The sequence below is a fragment of the Hydra viridissima genome, unplaced genomic scaffold (genome assembly GCF_058129835.1).
Source record: "Hydra viridissima isolate aposymbiotic clone 2 unplaced genomic scaffold, HvirCarnegie_v1 scaffold_10, whole genome shotgun sequence".
In the NCBI taxonomy this organism is placed as follows: domain Eukaryota; kingdom Metazoa; phylum Cnidaria; class Hydrozoa; order Anthoathecata; family Hydridae; genus Hydra; species Hydra viridissima.
The window spans coordinates 16,164,525-16,182,694 of record NW_028324309.1 but is presented as its reverse complement, the minus strand read 5'-3'; the positions used below and the strand labels follow the sequence as shown (position 1 = coordinate 16,182,694).

Genomic DNA, 18,170 nt, shown 5'->3' with positions numbered 1-18,170 from the left:
CGATTCGCGAACTTTTTAGAACTTTTTTCAAAATGAGTTTTTAAAGTACTAAAAAATTATTTTCATCGTATATTAATAGGAGAAAAGTTGAAGATAAATACTTTTCCCACCTTAACATTCAATTAAGTCTCCTTTTTTTTTTGATTACTGCCTCAAGCCTAGGACGGAAGGCAGGTGCTTATTATATAGTCCCTTGACATTGAGTTCCAAGCACGGGTAATTGATGACTTTAGTGACTTGAGACTTGAGTGGGTCTTTTTGCAAGCCTTACTCTCAACTACGCTCCACACACTATAGTCAAGGGGATTGAGGTCAGGGCTGGATGGTGGCCAAAAGTGTTTGGGCCAGAAATTACCCATATTGTCCTGAAGATATTGAGTTTTTCTGGACCGATGACAAGGTGCATTGTCCTGTTGAAAAATGTAATTGTTTTCTGGGAATGTCTTCTTCAGCCATGGCACCACATAGCATTTTAGTAAGCTAATATACTCATCCGAGGTAACTTTTTCTTTCTCTTTAATGTAGATTGGTGGATATTTCTCTCCATTAGAAGCAATAATTCCTTGCATCATAATGGACTGAGGGTGCTTGGAGTGATACACAGGTGGTGCTTTGTCACCCTTTGTCACCCAATGAATCTGTCATTACGCCTATTTATCACACAGTCAACACTAAAAAGTTTTTCATCTGAGAAAACTTTAACTGTTGACGAAGCATGACTTTTTAGCTGATTCAGAAGCTTCTTTGATTGTTCCAATCATAAAGTTTTTAGTCTTTCTGTTAAAAGTTGGCATGAAGGTCAGGCCACACTGACTTTTCCAAGTGTTCTTAAAGTTCTTCTGACTGTCCTTTCATCAACATTGAACAATTTTGCTGTCTTTCTGATGGATACAGTAGGATTCTTTTCAACATGCTTTTTAAGCTTTTCTGTGAACTTTTTATCATCTTTTTTATTCACTGGAGAAGGCATTTTGGCTCTTTCAGCACTGACACGTTTTTTCACTTTGTAAAATGTAGTTTTAGTTACTCCAGAAACACGAATCACTTCACGTGCAGACAAACCCGCGTGAATCAAATTTAAAACTTTGGTTCTTTTGGCTTCCATTGTAAAACTTTTAACTAAAATGTTTTCTATTCACAATTTTATTAAAATCTAAGACGGTCATTAAACATTAATCAACAAAAACAAATTCCAGAAGTATTTTATTTACATCACAAAACCTAGCCAAAAATTAGTTTGTGAATCGCTGCCACACCCTGTACAATCAAAAAGCTCCAAGCAAAAAGCACAAAGTCTTTAACATGAAACTTGCAAACATGCTATGGTATTGAGTGAGCAGCATTATCCTATATGGTATACATCTGGTAAAGATCAAATACAAAACTTGAAATTATTAGTTATAAAACTCTCAGAATGATCTGCATTCAGACATTTTGACTACAAAGCTAAAATTAGATACCTCCCTACAGAACTCAATCCAGAAACAATTAGTTTGCATAGAGTTTGCTAACAAGCTACTAACAATTGCTCAAGCTACTTGCAGTTAAACAAACTTTAGTTGAAAACTGTTTTAACATTAACATAAATAGCATAATTATCTAAAAATATTTGGAAACCTTTAATGCAGTACTTACATTAAATGTTCATTAATATCCCAAATGAATATATAAAAGTCTATTATGAAAAGGCTTGTGAACAGAAAACTTTTTTTTACATCAAATCAAAGAATTTGATAGTTATATTTTTAATTTTATTCAAAAAAAAAAAAAAAAGGTTTAAAATCAGGAGAATTGTTCTAAAGGAGATAAAAAGAGTACCTTTGCTTGTTATCAAGAAAAGTTATTTAAACTATCTATTAAGAGTTTACTGAATATTAAAAAAAAAAAAAAACATAAAAATTTGAAAATGAGATCTATTCCATCAGGGAAGATATCTATCCTATTCAAAAAACTTTTTTTCTAAGTCTATAAAGAGGCTTTTTTAAACAAATACATTATCATTATATTTACTAGAGTAATAATAAATTACTATTATTTTAGCAATTGAGTGCAATTTTCAAAATGATTTACTAAAAAATTAGGTACATTACATTACAGTACACAAATTTGATAATTAAAATAATGAAAATAATTAAAACAGAAAAAAAGAAAATGCTCAAATAAATTATAACAGTTAAAAATCTAAGTTTGAAAAAACCTTTTTGTAGATCAAATTTGTGTACTTAATGCAATGTACCTAATTTAAATTTTTATTATTAAAATAATTAAAATGATTAAAGTAATTAAAACAGAAAAAAAGAAAATGCTCAAAAAAAGTATAACAGTTGAAAATCTAAGGAAGGAACTTACAGTAGGAACAGCTTTTTCCAAGACAACTTTAAACAAACCCATCCATTGTGGAAAATTATTTTGATTAATCAGATTTAAAGGTAAATGCAACTGAAAGAAATGAAAAAAAAACTAAGAACTCCTTCAAGCATTGCAAACAAATAACTGACAAATTGTTTTTAAAAAAAAATAGAAGCTTTTAAAGTTGTCTATAAGATGATGTGACCATGATGTTTCAACCAAAATTTGACAAAAGTGGTTTTTGAAATAGTCTTCAATTTTAAAAACCTGAATTACTAATAAAAATGAAAAATAACAATTACCTGTATAAGTGAACGAAAAATTTTAAATACAATAGTTAGTAAAAGATAGGCATCAGCAGATTCTTCTTTAACTAATGATGCACATCTACTATGAAGTATAGGTAAGAAAACTTCCATAACTTTGTCAATAGGTTCTCTGTCCTCTTGTTTTTTGTATCTTAAAAGAAAAAATTATTTGAGCAAAATTTCATTAGAAGTTAAATTGAAAATATAACTTTTTTAGAATCTATGAGAGTCATTAAAAATCATATTTGCATAAAATTATTATTTAAGGTTCATTGTTTCTTGGACTTAAAACAGAACTCAAAGTTCAATTCAAACTTCATAATTCAATTTTAAAACTAGCTTTATTTGTTAACAATGTACTAACCAGTGAGAGGCAAAATGCTCCCTCTCTTAATAGGGTGAGACTCTCTGAGGGCTTATTACCCCAGTTCTATTTGTTTTAATTATTTTTTAAAAGCATCTATAAATATTAAACTGCTCTTGTAACAATAACAAATAAATATTAAAATCGAAACAGAAAATAAAGTACCTTAATTTTACAAAATGTAAGTTGTTGTTTAAAAAGATGTATTTTATGCAGGTAGTCAGAAAATCTGTACAAAAATCAAAGAGGTGCTAATAGTACAATCATCTATCTGGCATTGAATGCAATCAAGATGGGTTGTAGTCTCATTTGATTTTAATGTGGACAAAAAAAAAAAATTGTGCATATCAGAATGGAATGAGTATTTCTAAATATTGACCACTTTAAATTATTTTCATTGGAACCATAGGGCCTTTTTAATAGAAATCAAAAATTGTATTATGGATCATATTGAAGTGCAGGAATGAGCAATATTTAACTTACAGGGTCAGGATTTATTTTTATGCAGTGTATAAATGTCAGTATGGAATATGTCACAAATCATCAGTGAGTGGTGTAAATACCACTGGTAGGATGGAACTCAGCAACATAGTTGGAATTGGATTCTGCCAGACCTCTTGAATAGTACTGAGTCACTTGTCTTCATGCAACCTGGACACTATCAATGAGCTATTCCCTGTGTTCTGGGTTTTGGTTCTATCATGACACTTTTCTGAAGTTTAGCTCAATTATGCTCCACAGGATTTAGGTCTGGGCAATTACCTGGCTAAAACTCTTTCTGCAAAAAAATGGAAAAATTTGGTATGCAAAAATTTTGACACTTTTTTGCAGGGTAAGCTAGGGCTCTATCTTATTGAAGCATCACTGAAGAACATTTTATCTTCATCAATCTTGGTACTGCCATTATTTTGCCTTTGACAAATTTGCCTTTTTTCAAGACCATTTTTGGATCTTTGGTCAGGTGCTATTTAATTTTATAAGCAGTACTCATTCAAACATTTTCCCTATTTGGCATAGAATGTGAGCTCTTTTAATTCACCTGTATACCCATGCTCTTCTAACCAATTACAAAATTTTAGTCTATCTTCCTTGTACTTGTCAAAAGAAGTTTTGGCCTTTTACAGGCTATTTTTTCTTACGGATGACAAGTAACACCTCTGAACAGTCAAAGAATAGTAATTTGTTGTCAGGACTGAGGAAGCCTGGTGCCAAATTACTATTCCCAACAACATTTCCCATCTAAAAAATAAAAAAGTAAAATTTTGGTTGTGATTTATTTAAATTAAATTTATAGCGACAAGGTACACAAAACTTTTGACCTATATTAAAGTATATTTTAAATCACATTAAATTTTGGTAACTGTAAAAAGTATCCACACTAAAACTAATATAGGCTATATATATATTTTACTTTCATTTAAAACATCATTTTAAGATACTGCATTATTGTTATTCAAAAAAATAATAAAAATGCTACATACCTTTTTTCTTTATTCTTGAAGTTTATTTATCCACAGTATATTTATCCACAGTTTTTGTGAATTACCCTCTAAAACTCTTCATACAAGCACCTTCAAATCACAATCACTAACCACAGTATTAAAAATTTAATTACTTTCATGTATTTACATATTTATCATTTTTATGTATTTACAAATAATTATGTTTGCAAAATGGCCTTCCCAAAAGTTAAGGTGACCTACTTGTTATAATATCTTTTTATTTCATAAGTAAAGCAATAATTATTTTCTTTTAAATTTACTTAATTATTAGTCATTTTTAAATTTATTAAAAAAAATTTTTAGTTTACTTATATTAACAAATATCATTTAATGTATACCATAAAAGACTTTAGAGAGGGTGTCATGCCCCACCTTATCCTAGTAACAAATAAAAATTAAAAAAAAAAACATTTAAAAAAATCTTTATTTAAAAAGAAAAATATTAATAAATGGATATAAACAACTTTCTTAACATATAAAAATAGCCTGATTGAAAAATACAGATTTCTGATTAATCACTTACTCATATTTTTTAACGATTTGGTATAACACAAGCAGAGAGCCAAGCCATGTAGACCGAATATCTGATGTTAAGTAGTTGTTTAACTTGTGGCATACATCTGGCCATTTTTCAGGGAAGTCACAAGAGAGTATCTCATGAACGCTTACTGTGAGTTGGATTCTAAACAAGATTGTTGAAGTTTTTATCATCATTTTAAAAAAACTAACATTTTGTAGTTACCTTAAAATGAGTATTACACTATAAAAACTCAACTGCAAATTTTATGCCTTTTATATAAATGATTTAACATATCTTGTCAAAGATAATTTTAACTAAATAGTTACTTAACTAATTTATAAATAAAAACCAACCGAATTAATTCAGATGCTTCAATGACAGATTCAACAATTTTCTCACGAATAAAAGATTTATCTGCATCTGGGACAACAAACATTTGTTCACCATGGTTTAGATTGATATCACGCTCTCTCCAGAACTTCCCTGTCATATTCTTTAAATATATGACAGCTAAAAATTAAAGTAATGAATATATATATATATATATATATATACATACATTTTTTTTCTCTCTCAAGTCTTTTAATTACTTCACTGATTTAAAATTTTAATAATAGTTAATAGTTCAAAAATTTAAACTTTTTTAGTTATCGCATTATGCACCCCATAGGTAAGAACATTAAACTTTTTAGCCATTTTGGGTTCAGTAGGTGTATGTAATTTCAAAAATCACAATTTACTTAATAATAAATTTCAATGCTGTTAGGTTTTAGTAAAAATATTCTCTGATCAGATGAATAAAAATAAAAAAGTGATGGAGCAAAAAAAGTTTAGCAGGCAAAGCTTTCAAGTTAAGTGTAAGGTACTGTAAAGCATGGAAGAGAAAACATGATGTATTAGGGTGCTATTGCATGAAATGAAGTTGATATTTCATGCCATAGCACTCCTAATACATTATGTTTCATGACAATTCAATAATGAATGCTAACTTGTAACTAAAAGCTGCAGCCTTTAAATTGCATCCAGAATTAAATTTATCTTTAAATAGGACATTGATTCCAAACACATAGTTATGAAAACTAATTTAATAATAAGTAATTTTTTGATAAATTCATTTAAATGTATTGCCCACTTAGACTCATTAAATGTACTGCCCACTTAGAACCCAAATTTAAACCCAATTGAAAGTTTGTGGTACCTACTGGATTTGGAGTTGAAAATAGATTTTTGAATGAGAAGGAAGAACTAAAGGTGCATGACCAAGAATAGCTAAGGAAAAGACTAGAAACAAATATTTGCCTTTTTTTTTTCTTTTTATGAATAATGATAAAATGGAATTAAATAAAATGCGCTTTACTATTAGCACTCTGCATTTCTATTATCTTAACATTTCTTTTATTTAAAGGATTTACTAATTTTCTATTTCTAAAGATTTAAAATATTTTACTATAAGACTTATGTTGGATAGTCATCCTTGCTCAATATTGAACTTTGGGTTAACATACAATTAAAATATGAACTAAATGTTTTTTGTTGTGTTAGATAAAAAGTAAATTTAAAAAAAAAAGTGATGTGAAAACCTATAATATAAAAATTACTGCTTGCTCACCAGCTTGTCTGATTGAAATATGAATCTCTCCTGACATTACCAGCTGTAAAATAACAGGTAGAAAACCAGGGCATCTTGAAAGCTATGATAAAAAAAGACATCAAGGTAAGATATTGAAATACTATAAGGATTAAAAAAAGATTTATCTAAATAGAAAACAAGAACATCAATTTTTAACTTGAGATTTATAGTAACTATAGTAACAGTTAGTAGATTAATTAGGTTACTAATGACACTGGCCTTATTTGAACTCAAAAAGCAGAGGAAGTAATCTTTACAATAAATGCATCTACAAATATTCCTGGCTTCAAATAGATTATGACAAATGTCAGTCTATACATGATGTAACTGCTTTCAATTTAAACTTCTAAAAAACTGTATAGTGAAATACATGCTTGTTGCAAACTGTTCACTATAACAACTAAATATCTGAGTAATCATAATATTTATAGTGATTTATTGATCACTTTTGCAAAGAAAGTTAATAACTATTGTAGAGCTTTTTTTAAAAAAATTAAATATTTTCTTACAGATTTTTTTTTATACAATTATTTTGATTCTACAGATTATATTTTAATAACACTTAGTATGTATATTTAAAAGAGTACAAAAGTGTGCAAAACAAATACAAAGATCATACAGAAAGCTATACAGAAATACTACTAAAAAAAAGTTTATAATGCTACATCAGCACATGGTGAGCATATGAATTATAAAACATTTACCTCCTACAGCCACTAAATGTTTTAAAATGTTTGAAAATAACCCTCCAGAATATGAAACTTATTGTTTTGTTTTGAAATGGATAAAAGATTTTATATTGAAGTATAATGAAGAAGCTTCAGTATTTTTTAAGTAAGATTTATTACAAATTTTTATTTGATCTTTTGAGATAGAAAAAAGGTTTCTTTAAATTTTTCATTAAAAAAATTTGAAAAACATAAACTCAAGATCCATTTAAATGTTTTTTTTTAGCTATACAAATTGTGTACACAGTGATTTGGTGTACTCAAAAAGTTTACACCAAGAAAAGTTCTAAACAAGATGATGAAGACAAGGAGGAAAACTTATATAGAAAAGTGCTTCCCTATATAAAAGAAATAGCTTTATCTGCTGGTCTTACCCAACAAGAAATAAAGATGCCTTATAAACATAAGGAAAAGCTTAGCCATTTGAAAAACATTCAGCTATTAACTGAGTTAGATAAAAAAGTTCTACCATGGCTGAATGAGGTAACCTTAAAAGTTAATAAAATAGCAGAAAGTAAGGCAGATAAGATTGATAAATTCCGTAAAAAAACAAAAACTCATATTAGGGGACCATCAGCACTAAACTCTGATCAATCATACTTGGTAGAAACACCAAAACATATAAAAAATAAAAGCACAACAGAAAATCATTTGAATAACATGGAAAATAACATGGAAAGTTTTCATCAGGAAACTCATATTTCTGAATCTCCACAGCTACAAGATTTTGAAACTCCCCACTTACAAGATTTTGATGATACACAGTTACAAGACCTTGATACAACTTCAAAAACAGATTATCACCAAGATAATTTGTTGGTAGATAAAGAGAATAAAAGTAACTATTGTATTAATTTTGTTTTGACCTAAAGCATTAGATATAGATTCTCTTCTTTTCTTGCAACCCTGAATAATTACATTTCAGTGTCATTAGATGTTGCATCAGAGGTAGCAAAGTTGACAAACCAAATTGCTGAATTCCAACAAGAAATTGTAACAGAGGTAAATTTTTAACACATAGAATCTGAACCTTACACAAGGTTTATAAAGATATAAAAATCTGATTAAAACAACTGTGTTTGTATTTATGAGTAAATGAATTTCTTGGAAATAATATTCCTAAAAAATTTTTTTCTCAGAAAGAAAACAAAAGTTTCAAGACCAAAGAGTATGCAAAACAAACTCTTCCAAAGAAATCAACTTCCAAAGTGAATCACTTATTCAGTAAAACTATTGAAGAATTGGTTACACCTCTAAAGAAAAAGTACAATTCAAAGAAAAAGGTATCTTCAACAGAAAAGAATTTCATAAATAAAAAAAAAGAAAAAAAGAAACCATTGAAAACTGTTAAATTGATATTTGGAGGCAATCTAGGATTAGATGGAATAATACGATATAAAGTCGAGGAAGAAATCTGCACATTTAATGAATCATTTGATGGTGTGAAAAGTTACTTTGAAGCAGCTGATCATGTTATTGTAAACTTAGAATCATCAATTGGACCCAATGAAAATAGTTTGGACATCAATAATATATCAAATATAGATCTAGAAGCTGCTCAAGCTTTAATGTAAGTGATATGAATAATATTTTTTATACCAATAACCATATGCTAAAAATTAATAAAAATGATAACAGTTGATTTAGTAATTAATAAAATAAAAAGTTAAAAGCCAATTTAAAGTGTATATATAAAAGGAAACTCTATCTTTAAGATATGCTGGCATTGAGACAGTTGTTCTGGCAAATGAATATATTGTAGAAAATGGGCCCAATGCTGTTTCAAATACAAAAGAAATTCTAACAAAGAAAAACATTTTGGTGTCAGGATTAACAGAAGACAACAGACAACAGGTAAAATCGAAATACAAGTATCCTAATAACAGTAAATAAAAACAGACATTAAAAGAAATGATAAGTAACTCATTTACCTGAGGTATATCAACTGATATCGTCATAAGATTTTTGGATGAGCTATTTTTTACTTACCCAGAAAATATATACTGATAACCTATCTATAAAGATTAGTTTAAAAAAAAAGAATTAAGTCACAAAAAAGAGAATTTAGCCACAAAAAACTTAACTGATTCTAGTAAAGCAAATTTACAAATTTCAAAGCATAAAAAATCTGTTTGTAGTAACCATCTAATTAACTATATTTTTGAATACTAAAGATAATCTCTTTAGGAGCCAGTTACATTTGCAAATAATGGTATAACAATAGGAATTTTGTCTTATTGTGGTAACAGTGAAGGTTGCTTAAGAAATAGAAATGAAACAAGAATGGGACCAGCTGTGTATACTGAAGATTTAGTCAAAAAAGAAGTGACAGAGCTTAGGGAGGTAAAAATTACCTTTAACTATATATGTATGTATGTATGTATGTATGTATGTATGTATGTATGTATGTATGTATGTATGTATGTATGTATGTATGTATGTATGTATATATGTATGTATGTATGTATGTATGTATGTATGTATGTATGTATGTATGTATATATGTATGTATATATGTATGTATATATGTATGCATGTATGTATGTATATGTGCATATACACACACATATATTCATTCATATATATATATATATAAATTCTTCCAGAGTGGCATTGATATTGTAGTTGTTTACTTGCACTGGGGAAATGAAGACTCTCTGATTACAACTGTTGAAGTTAAAGAACTTGTTCAAAACCTATCTAGTATAAAAATTGATGCATTAGTAGGGTGCCACCCCCTAATACAAAACCATTATTTTTACAAAAACATGCTGGTGTCTTTCAATATAGGAAACCTTCTTACACCAATGCATGTGCATTTTTCTGTAAGTATTCCATTAATAACTTAACAATTTATCAAAATTAATAAGAATGAATTGAGATAAATCAATTGAATTCCCATGTTAAATTCATTTAGGAGTGTTTTTCATAAAAAAGATTTTTTTTTTTTAAATAACATGCAAAATTATTTAGAAAGTGGAGTCTCATACAGGCATGTCAGATAAAAAAGTAAATAAATTCTTTGGCAAACGAAATGAACACTGGGAAACACCTATTTTTTCAAAACTACTGCAAATCGAAGTTAACCGGTAACCTTCAGATTGCTTTCTAAATAACAAACAGCCTTTTTTTCTAAAAAATTTACACTTTATACTTTGCTTTCTTTTTACTTTAAGTGTTCCTAGTTCTTTATTTACTGTTACTTTCAACACTGAGAAATATCAGACAAATATTTTTAATTTTCTTCATTTTTTAAAGTAAGTTTATACTTTTTATACATGTACTTTATGTTATATGTCCTAAAGAATTTTAAAAAGGATTTCAAAATTTAGAGATGGCATAATCAATAACCAGTCAAAGTATCTACCTATTAGAATTGGTATCAACCAAAATCATTGTCTACAAACTGAAAAGCAACCAGGAAGTAATTGGATTATTTTATGTTCAGATGAAGACAAGTTATGTAAAAGGTAAATGAAGAAAAGAACCTATGAAAATCATAGCTTTTCAAAACAAGACAAGCAAATCAATACACTAGATGAGATACAATAGATATATTAGATGAGACTAATAAATTATCTTTATACAGATTTCATAGTAGAGAAATAAAATGGTTGATTATAAGTTTTATTCTAAATAGAGGTAATAATTTATTTTCCAAACAAATCCTGGAAGTAAAATGAGGTACTTTCAGTTAGAGCTGCAAACTTTTATTTTTTTAACTATTGTATCATGCTGCTTATTTGAAGAAACATATTTTTAATTTATTGTGAATTTTAAACAAACTGAAAGCTGATTTTCTTTGAGAATTTGAATAAAGATAACTATAGTATATACCTCTTGTAAACGAGCCTCGGCCTGTGCTCTTGTTTCTGGAGAAGGGTCTAAAGTATGCTGAAATAAACTAGTAATTAACTGAGCATCCATAGCACTTTGCAATAAGTAGGAATGTTTACACCTATGCACAAGACTTCGTTTAGCTATGCCACCATTACGAATTTCGTAACGTGAAATGCGCACATGCGCTCGTTCTTAAACTTATAAGAGGTACGAAAATGCTGCCTAACTCAAGAAGAGAGTTACGCTCATACAGTTTGCGCCCTTGAATCCGCACTAATTTTTTGAAAGTGGTTAGTCGTAAAAACAAGTGAACAAGAAATACTTTCGGTAAAACAATTTATTATATGTTATTTTTCTATGAATTTCAGATAACTTGTACAAATGAATGATCACAGTCTCAATTCTGCGCCTGAATCTCTTACATGTCTTAAGGACAAACTTCTTGAACATGGTATTCCACTGCTTGTGGAATACCATGTTCAAGAAGTTAAAAAATGACTTCAGAGCTGAAAAATTGTTTAGGGGAGATGTATAGGCCTTTGACTCAGCATATAATCATATATAACATAGCTCAAATGGTTTAAATCAGGGGAGCTTGGTGGCCACAAAACGTTCTCCCAAAAATTCGGCATGTTTTTTCTGAGCCATTCATGAGTCTTTCTGGTTGTATTGGGTGGTATCCTATCCTGATGGTACACAACTTTAGTATCAGAGTTGAAGTTAGAGTGTCATCCATGGCTGGACATGATCTTCCAAGATTTTAATTTACACATCTGAATTGATTTTGATCCCTAAAATAAACGAAAGTTTCTTACTTCTCTCAAATCGTTTGGTCTTAATTTCTTTAGAAATAAGATGTGTTTTGGGTCTAGCTCTAGATATCCCCTTCAGGTCATATTTAACAATATTTCTGATTGTGTGCTCACTCACAGAGAGCTCCTTAGCCATCTTCCTTATGAGTCACACTGATATGTGCTGAACTTGGCGTTTGACTGCTCTATTAAACCTTGAAATCCTCACAGTCTTAGTTTTACTTTTTCCTGGTTTCCTCTTTATGCGACCAAACTTTTTAAATTGAATTAAAATATCATGCAAAGTTTGTTTCACCATCTGAAGTCTTGCTATTATGCCCTTGGGCGTAACACCCAAGAGATGAAGGTCAATAATGATCTTATTTTCGGCAGTAATCTTAAAAAAATCAAATTTTTTATTACATTACTTTTTTACATTCGAATCAAAGATTCCAAAATTATAAATCCAAACGCTGATTCCTACAAAAAAAATAGATTAAAAAAGGACGCCAAAGTTAGTAATGATTTTAAGGATGCATGCTGTATCTTTGGATTTAATTGCGTTAGATTTTTTAAACGTTTGTTTTCTAATGACATAAGAATTTTACAATAAATCCCTTTTATTTTAATGTAACTTAAAAGATCCATCATATTTATCGCATCAAATAAAAACTCCATTTGTAAATCTAGTGAAATAAAATCCATCGTTTTTATCGTTTAATATCGTTGAATAATATCGTTGAAATAAAACCCATCGTTAAATATTTCTGAGCCGATCTTTTCCATATGTCTTTTTTTTTTTTTTAGTTTCTCTAAATCTATCTTTAAAATTTCTTTAAAGTCTTTAAGTTCCGATAAGTTTTATTCGCTCAAGGACCTGAATATTCAGCTACGTCATTGGGAATGAAGTTATCAATTTCTAAAGTTATTCTCATTTATTCTCATTTCAAAAACAGCACTGATTTATTTTTAGAAGATGAAAACTTTAACAAGAAGGAAAATAAAAGCTTTAGCAAAAAAAAGCACATAACAGGAAAAAAACTCAAAAAATGTTTCTTTAGATTTCTTTAGTGTTCCGCCGTATATTCCAGACACACAACTTATGAAAATAAATCAGTGAATTCAGGAAAACTGCAACAATCATTTAACCGTCAGCAAATATTAGTTCCAGGAAAAGTTCCTTGGGTTTTTTTGATGAAATTCAATTAGCTTTCTAATAGCGTAAAAATGAATTTATTTAAACCAAATATGTTTCGTTATTATCAACAACATTTCTCCATTTTGTGAGGAGGGAAGATGAAGAAAATTGTAAACATTATCTTTAAGTTTTACCCGACTCAAACACGCTACATTCGAACGAGGAAAAGAGTAAGTCAACCAAAAAAAACACCAGGTGGACACACATGTCTAATAACATGAAAAATGAATAAGTCACACCATAAATGATTAAAACTGTTTCGCAAACACGACTTGAAACACAATGATATGATTTTAATTAGTAAAGTTCTAGAAAGTTCTGTAGCCACTCTGATATAAAGACTAACAAAAAGAAAACTAGTAAGACTTGTTTTAAAGAATACCATGACTCAGAAGTTGAAACTAAAGTACTGAACGAACTTGAAAAAAAAAAAAAAAAAAAAAAAAAAAAGAAATCTATTGTCTGGACGAGAATTCAAAATAACACCTGCGGACAGATAGAAAAGGAACGGTTGAGAAAATCTTTTAGATTTTTATTGAGATTTTTTTTTTAGAGACTTTTATTTGGGGAGATTTTTGGAGCCCTCTCTTTGGAGAGATGTTTTCGGGAAAATTTTGATGAAATGTTTTAAAGAGAGTTTTGAAGATGAATTAAGAAAGAGTTATGAAAGATTATAAAAGAGTTTTAAGAGATTTTAAAAGAGGATTTATGAGAAAAGGATTTAAAAGAGTTTTAAGAGATTTTAAGAGGATTTATGAGAAAAGGATTTAAAAGAGTTTTAAGAGATTTTAAGAGGATTTATGAGAAAAGGATTTAAAAGAGTTTTAAGAGATTTTAAGAGGATTTATGAGAAAAGGATTTAAAAGAGTTTTAAGAGATTTTAAGAGGATTTATGAGAAAAGGATTTAAAAGAGTTTTAAGAGATTTTAAGAGGATTTATGAGAAAAGGATTTAAAAGAGTTTTAAGAGATTTTAAGAGGATTTATGAGAAAAGGATTTAAAAGAGTTTTAAGAGATTTTAAGAGGATTTATGAGAAAAGGATTTAAAAGAGTTTTAAGAGATTTTAAGAGGATTTATGAGAAAAGGATTTAAAAGAGTTTTAAGAGATTTTAAGAGGATTTATGAGAAAAGGATTTAAAAGAGTTTTAAGAGATTTTAAGAGGATTTATGAGAAAAGGATTTAAAAGAGTTTTAAGAGATTTTAAAAGAGGATTTATGAGAAAAGGATTTTTGAAGATTTTAAAGAGAATTTAATGAAAAGAATTTATGGACAATTTAAAGAGGAACTTATGAGAAGGATTTGGTAAGGAAATGTATTTGAGTAGTTTTCAATTTGCGTTGTTATAAGTATTAATGTATTGTTATTTGTATGAGTTGATATTAAGAGAATATATATATTGTTGAGAAATAATTGAGAATATTGATTAAGAAAAATAAGTAAGAAAAGAAGAAATATCAGTCGTAAGTATTTTTACTTTTGCTTTCATTTTAAGTAAGGCAACATTATCATTATAATATTTTTTATTATTGCTTTATTTGAGTAAACAATTTTTATTTAAAAAGTCTGATGCTCCTATCGCGCTTTTACCACATCTGCGTTACACACTAACAGTCCTACCTCACATTCTATCACTCTCTATATTTGCGCTACCATTACACTTACATAGAACCAATCGCCACAGTCACATTTTTTTATCATCACATCAAATATAAATTAACATAAAATAAAAAAAATTAATTAATAAAATCAGCCGCCCTCACACTGGAGGTCCTAGAGAGTCTCGATCAAAGTTATCTATTGGTAAAACTTCAATGTCGGGTGTGATACAGTTGGGTGCAGATGGTGTTTTTGAGTAAAATAGTGGTATAATGTTAGGGTTATTGTTGTTATGAGGTGAACCTGAATGACTTGCCATTTTTGATGTTGATAAAACTGTTTTTTAAATGTTTATTAAAAATGTTAATTCACTTTTACTTTTTCGAAAATGATTAATAATTAAAGTTCACTGATTTATGAAGAAATGAGTGAATAAAGTTGATCTCGGTAGGACCTCCAGTGTGAGGGCGGCTGATTTTATTAATTAATTTTTTTTATTTTATGTTAATTTATATTTGATGTGATGATAAAAAAATGTGACTGTGGCGATTGGTTCTATGTAAGTGTAATGGTAGCGCAAATATAGAGAGTGATAGAATGTGAGGTAGGACTGTTAGTGTGTAACGCAGATGTGGTAAAAGCGCGATAGGAGCATCAGACTTTTTAAATAAAAATTGTTTACTCAAATAAAGCAATAATAAAAAATATTATAATGATAATGTTGCCTTACTTAAAATGAAAGCAAAAGTAAAAATACTTACGACTGATATTTCTTCTTTTCTTACTTATTTTTCTTAATCAATATTCTCAATTATTTCTCAACAATATATATATTCTCTTAATATCAACTCATACAAATAACAATACATTAATACTTATAACAACGCAAATTGAAAACTACTCAAATACATTTCCTTACCAAATCCTTCTCATAAGTTCCTCTTTAAATTGTCCATAAATTCTTTTCATTAAATTCTCTTTAAAATCTTCAAAAATCCTTTTCTCATAAATCCTCTTTTAAAATCTCTTAAAACTCTTTTAAATCCTTTTCTCATAAATCCTCTTAAAATCTCTTAAAACTCTTTTAAATCCTTTTCTCATAAATCCTCTTAAAATCTCTTAAAACTCTTTTAAATCCTTTTCTCATAAATCCTCTTAAAATCTCTTAAAACTCTTTTAAATCCTTTTCTCATAAATCCTCTTAAAATCTCTTAAAACTCTTTTAAATCCTTTTCTCATAAATCCTCTTAAAATCTCTTAAAACTCTTTTAAATCCTTTTCTCATAAATCCTCTTAAAATCTCTTAAAACTCTTTTAAATCCTTTTCTCATAAATCCTCTTAAAATCTCTTAAAACTCTTTTAAATCCTTTTCTCATAAATCCTCTTAAAATCTCTTAAAACTCTTTTAAATCCTTTTCTCATAAATCCTCTTAAAATCTCTTAAAACTCTTTTAAATCCTTTTCTCATAAATCCTCTTAAAATCTCTTAAAACTCTTTTAAATCCTTTTCTCATAAATCCTCTTAAAATCTCTTAAAACTCTTTTAAATCCTTTTCTCATAAATCCTCTTAAAATCTCTTAAAACTCTTTTAAATCCTTTTCTCATAAATCCTCTTAAAATCTCTTAAAACTCTTTTAAATCCTTTTCTCATAAATCCTCTTAAAATCTCTTAAAACTCTTTTAAATCCTTTTCTCATAAATCCTCTTAAAATCTCTTAAAACTCTTTTAAATCCTTTTCTCATAAATCCTCTTTTAAAATCTCTTAAAACTCTTTTATAATCTTTCATAACTCTTTCTTAATTCATCTTCAAAACTCTCTTTAAAACATTTCATCAAAATTTTCCCGAAAACATCTCTCCAAAGAGAGGGCTCCAAAAATCTCCCCAAATAAAAGTCTCTAAAAAAAAAATCTCAATAAAAATCTAAAAGATTTTCTCAACCGTTCCTTTTCTATCTGTCCGCAGGTGTTATTTTGAATTCTCGTCCAGACAATAGATTTCTTTTTTTTTTTTTTTTTTTTTTTTTTTTCAAGTTCGTTCAGTACTTTAGTTTCAACTTCTGAGTCATGGTATTCTTTAAAACAAGTCTTACTAGTTTTCTTTTTGTTAGTCTTTATATCAGAGTGGCTACAGAACTTTCTAGAACTTTACTAATTAAAATCATATCATTGTGTTTCAAGTCGTGTTTGCGAAACAGTTTTAATCATTTATGGTGTGACTTATTCATTTTTCATGTTATTAGACATGTGTGTCCACCTGGTGTTTTTTTTGGTTGACTTACTCTTTTCCTCGTTCGAATGTAGCGTGTTTGAGTCGGGTAAAACTTAAAGATAATGTTTACAATTTTCTTCATCTTCCCTCCTCACAATTTTTTGGGTAAAACCGTGATGCAATTGGCAAAGATATTCTCTGGTTTCTAGTTGAAACCCCGAATCAAGTGGTTTTCATATACTTCTTTTAAAACAACCTTAATTCCATTGAGAGAATTCTGCAGAGATTGGAATAGGTAATAGTTAGAGGGTGCTGTATCTGGAATATACGGCGGAGGAAACAAAATTTCCCATCCAAGTTCTCGCAATTTTTGACGGGTCATCAATAAAGTGTGTGTGGTCAGACGTTGTCATGATGCAAAATAACACCTTTCTTATCATTCAACCATGGCCTTTTTCTTTCAATTTCCTGGCCTAATCTCTCTAGGTGTCTATTTTAGACTTGAGAATCAATCGTCTGATCAACTGGAACTAGTTCATGGTAGACAATTCTCTTCAAGTTCCACCACACCACACATCACCTTGTACAGCGTCAATCCTCGCTTAACTAATGCTTGCAATGGCTTACTATCATTCATCCACAATCTTTTACGCTTCATATTGTCTTACGTGATCAATTTTTCATCACCGGTTAAAACGCGTTTCAGAAATGGCTCGATTTAATTGCGTTTCAGTAGTATTACACATGTTTGATCGTTCTATTATGTTTTTCAGGCTCAACTCATTAAAAATCTATATATCTAGCTAGCTTTTCTTTGTATCCAGCTTTCAGTGAATGAACGGCCTCGTGGTTTATACCTAGCTTTATACCCACAATGCCTACAATACCGAATAAGTATCTGCAACACAAACACAGCTGATGTGCCAAGCTTGTTAGACTTTTTCAATAATTTCATTAGCTTATTCACTGATTGGACGACCAGAGCGTGAGTCATCTTTCATATTAAAATTACCAGAACAAAATTGAGCTATATCCGTTCAGGAGTACTGATAAATTACCTTTTACCGTACAAATATTTTTTTTACCGTACATAGCACAAATATTTTTTTAAGAGACTGGGCAGCGTTCT

At 28.8% G+C, this 18,170-nt stretch overlaps 2 protein-coding genes across 2 annotated transcripts in view; one reads left to right on the top strand and one right to left on the bottom strand.

Moving 5' to 3' along the window:
* Positions 1–12,524, bottom strand: part of LOC145182023 (importin-7-like) — a 29,357-nt gene extending 16,833 nt beyond the window's left edge. The window contains exons 1-7 of the mRNA XM_090101284.1: positions 11,716–12,524; positions 11,239–11,667; positions 6,653–6,734; positions 5,397–5,553; positions 5,047–5,205; positions 2,652–2,808; positions 2,350–2,439 (exon numbers count right to left, since the gene is read on the bottom strand). Coding sequence (XP_089957410.1) covers positions 2,350–2,439; positions 2,652–2,808; positions 5,047–5,205; positions 5,397–5,553; positions 6,653–6,734; positions 11,239–11,328 — 735 coding nt within the window. The 5' untranslated portion in view covers positions 11,329–11,667; positions 11,716–12,524. The remainder of the gene's footprint in view (positions 1–2,349; positions 2,440–2,651; positions 2,809–5,046; positions 5,206–5,396; positions 5,554–6,652; positions 6,735–11,238; positions 11,668–11,715) is intronic.
* LOC145182034 (uncharacterized) lies at positions 7,329–11,186 on the top strand. Its single transcript, XM_090101285.1, has 9 exons — positions 7,329–7,507; positions 7,628–8,239; positions 8,327–8,403; positions 8,541–8,971; positions 9,117–9,255; positions 9,589–9,744; positions 10,008–10,226; positions 10,375–10,490; positions 10,734–11,186. The coding sequence occupies exons 1-9, from the start codon at positions 7,483–7,485 to the stop codon at positions 10,873–10,875; spliced, it is 1,917 nt and encodes a 638-aa protein (XP_089957411.1). The 5' UTR covers positions 7,329–7,482; the 3' UTR covers positions 10,876–11,186.
* Positions 12,525–18,170: the final 5,646 nt, after the last annotated feature.

Coding starts and splice junctions, on each gene's coding strand:
- LOC145182034 (XM_090101285.1), top strand. CDS start 7,483: ATGAAGAAGCTTCAGTATTTTTTAA. Junction 8,972..9,116: donor GAAGCTGCTCAAGCTTTAAT/GTAAGTGATATG, acceptor TCTATCTTTAAG/ATATGCTGGCATTGAGACAG. Junction 9,256..9,588: donor CAGAAGACAACAGACAACAG/GTAAAATCGAAA, acceptor TAATCTCTTTAG/GAGCCAGTTACATTTGCAAA.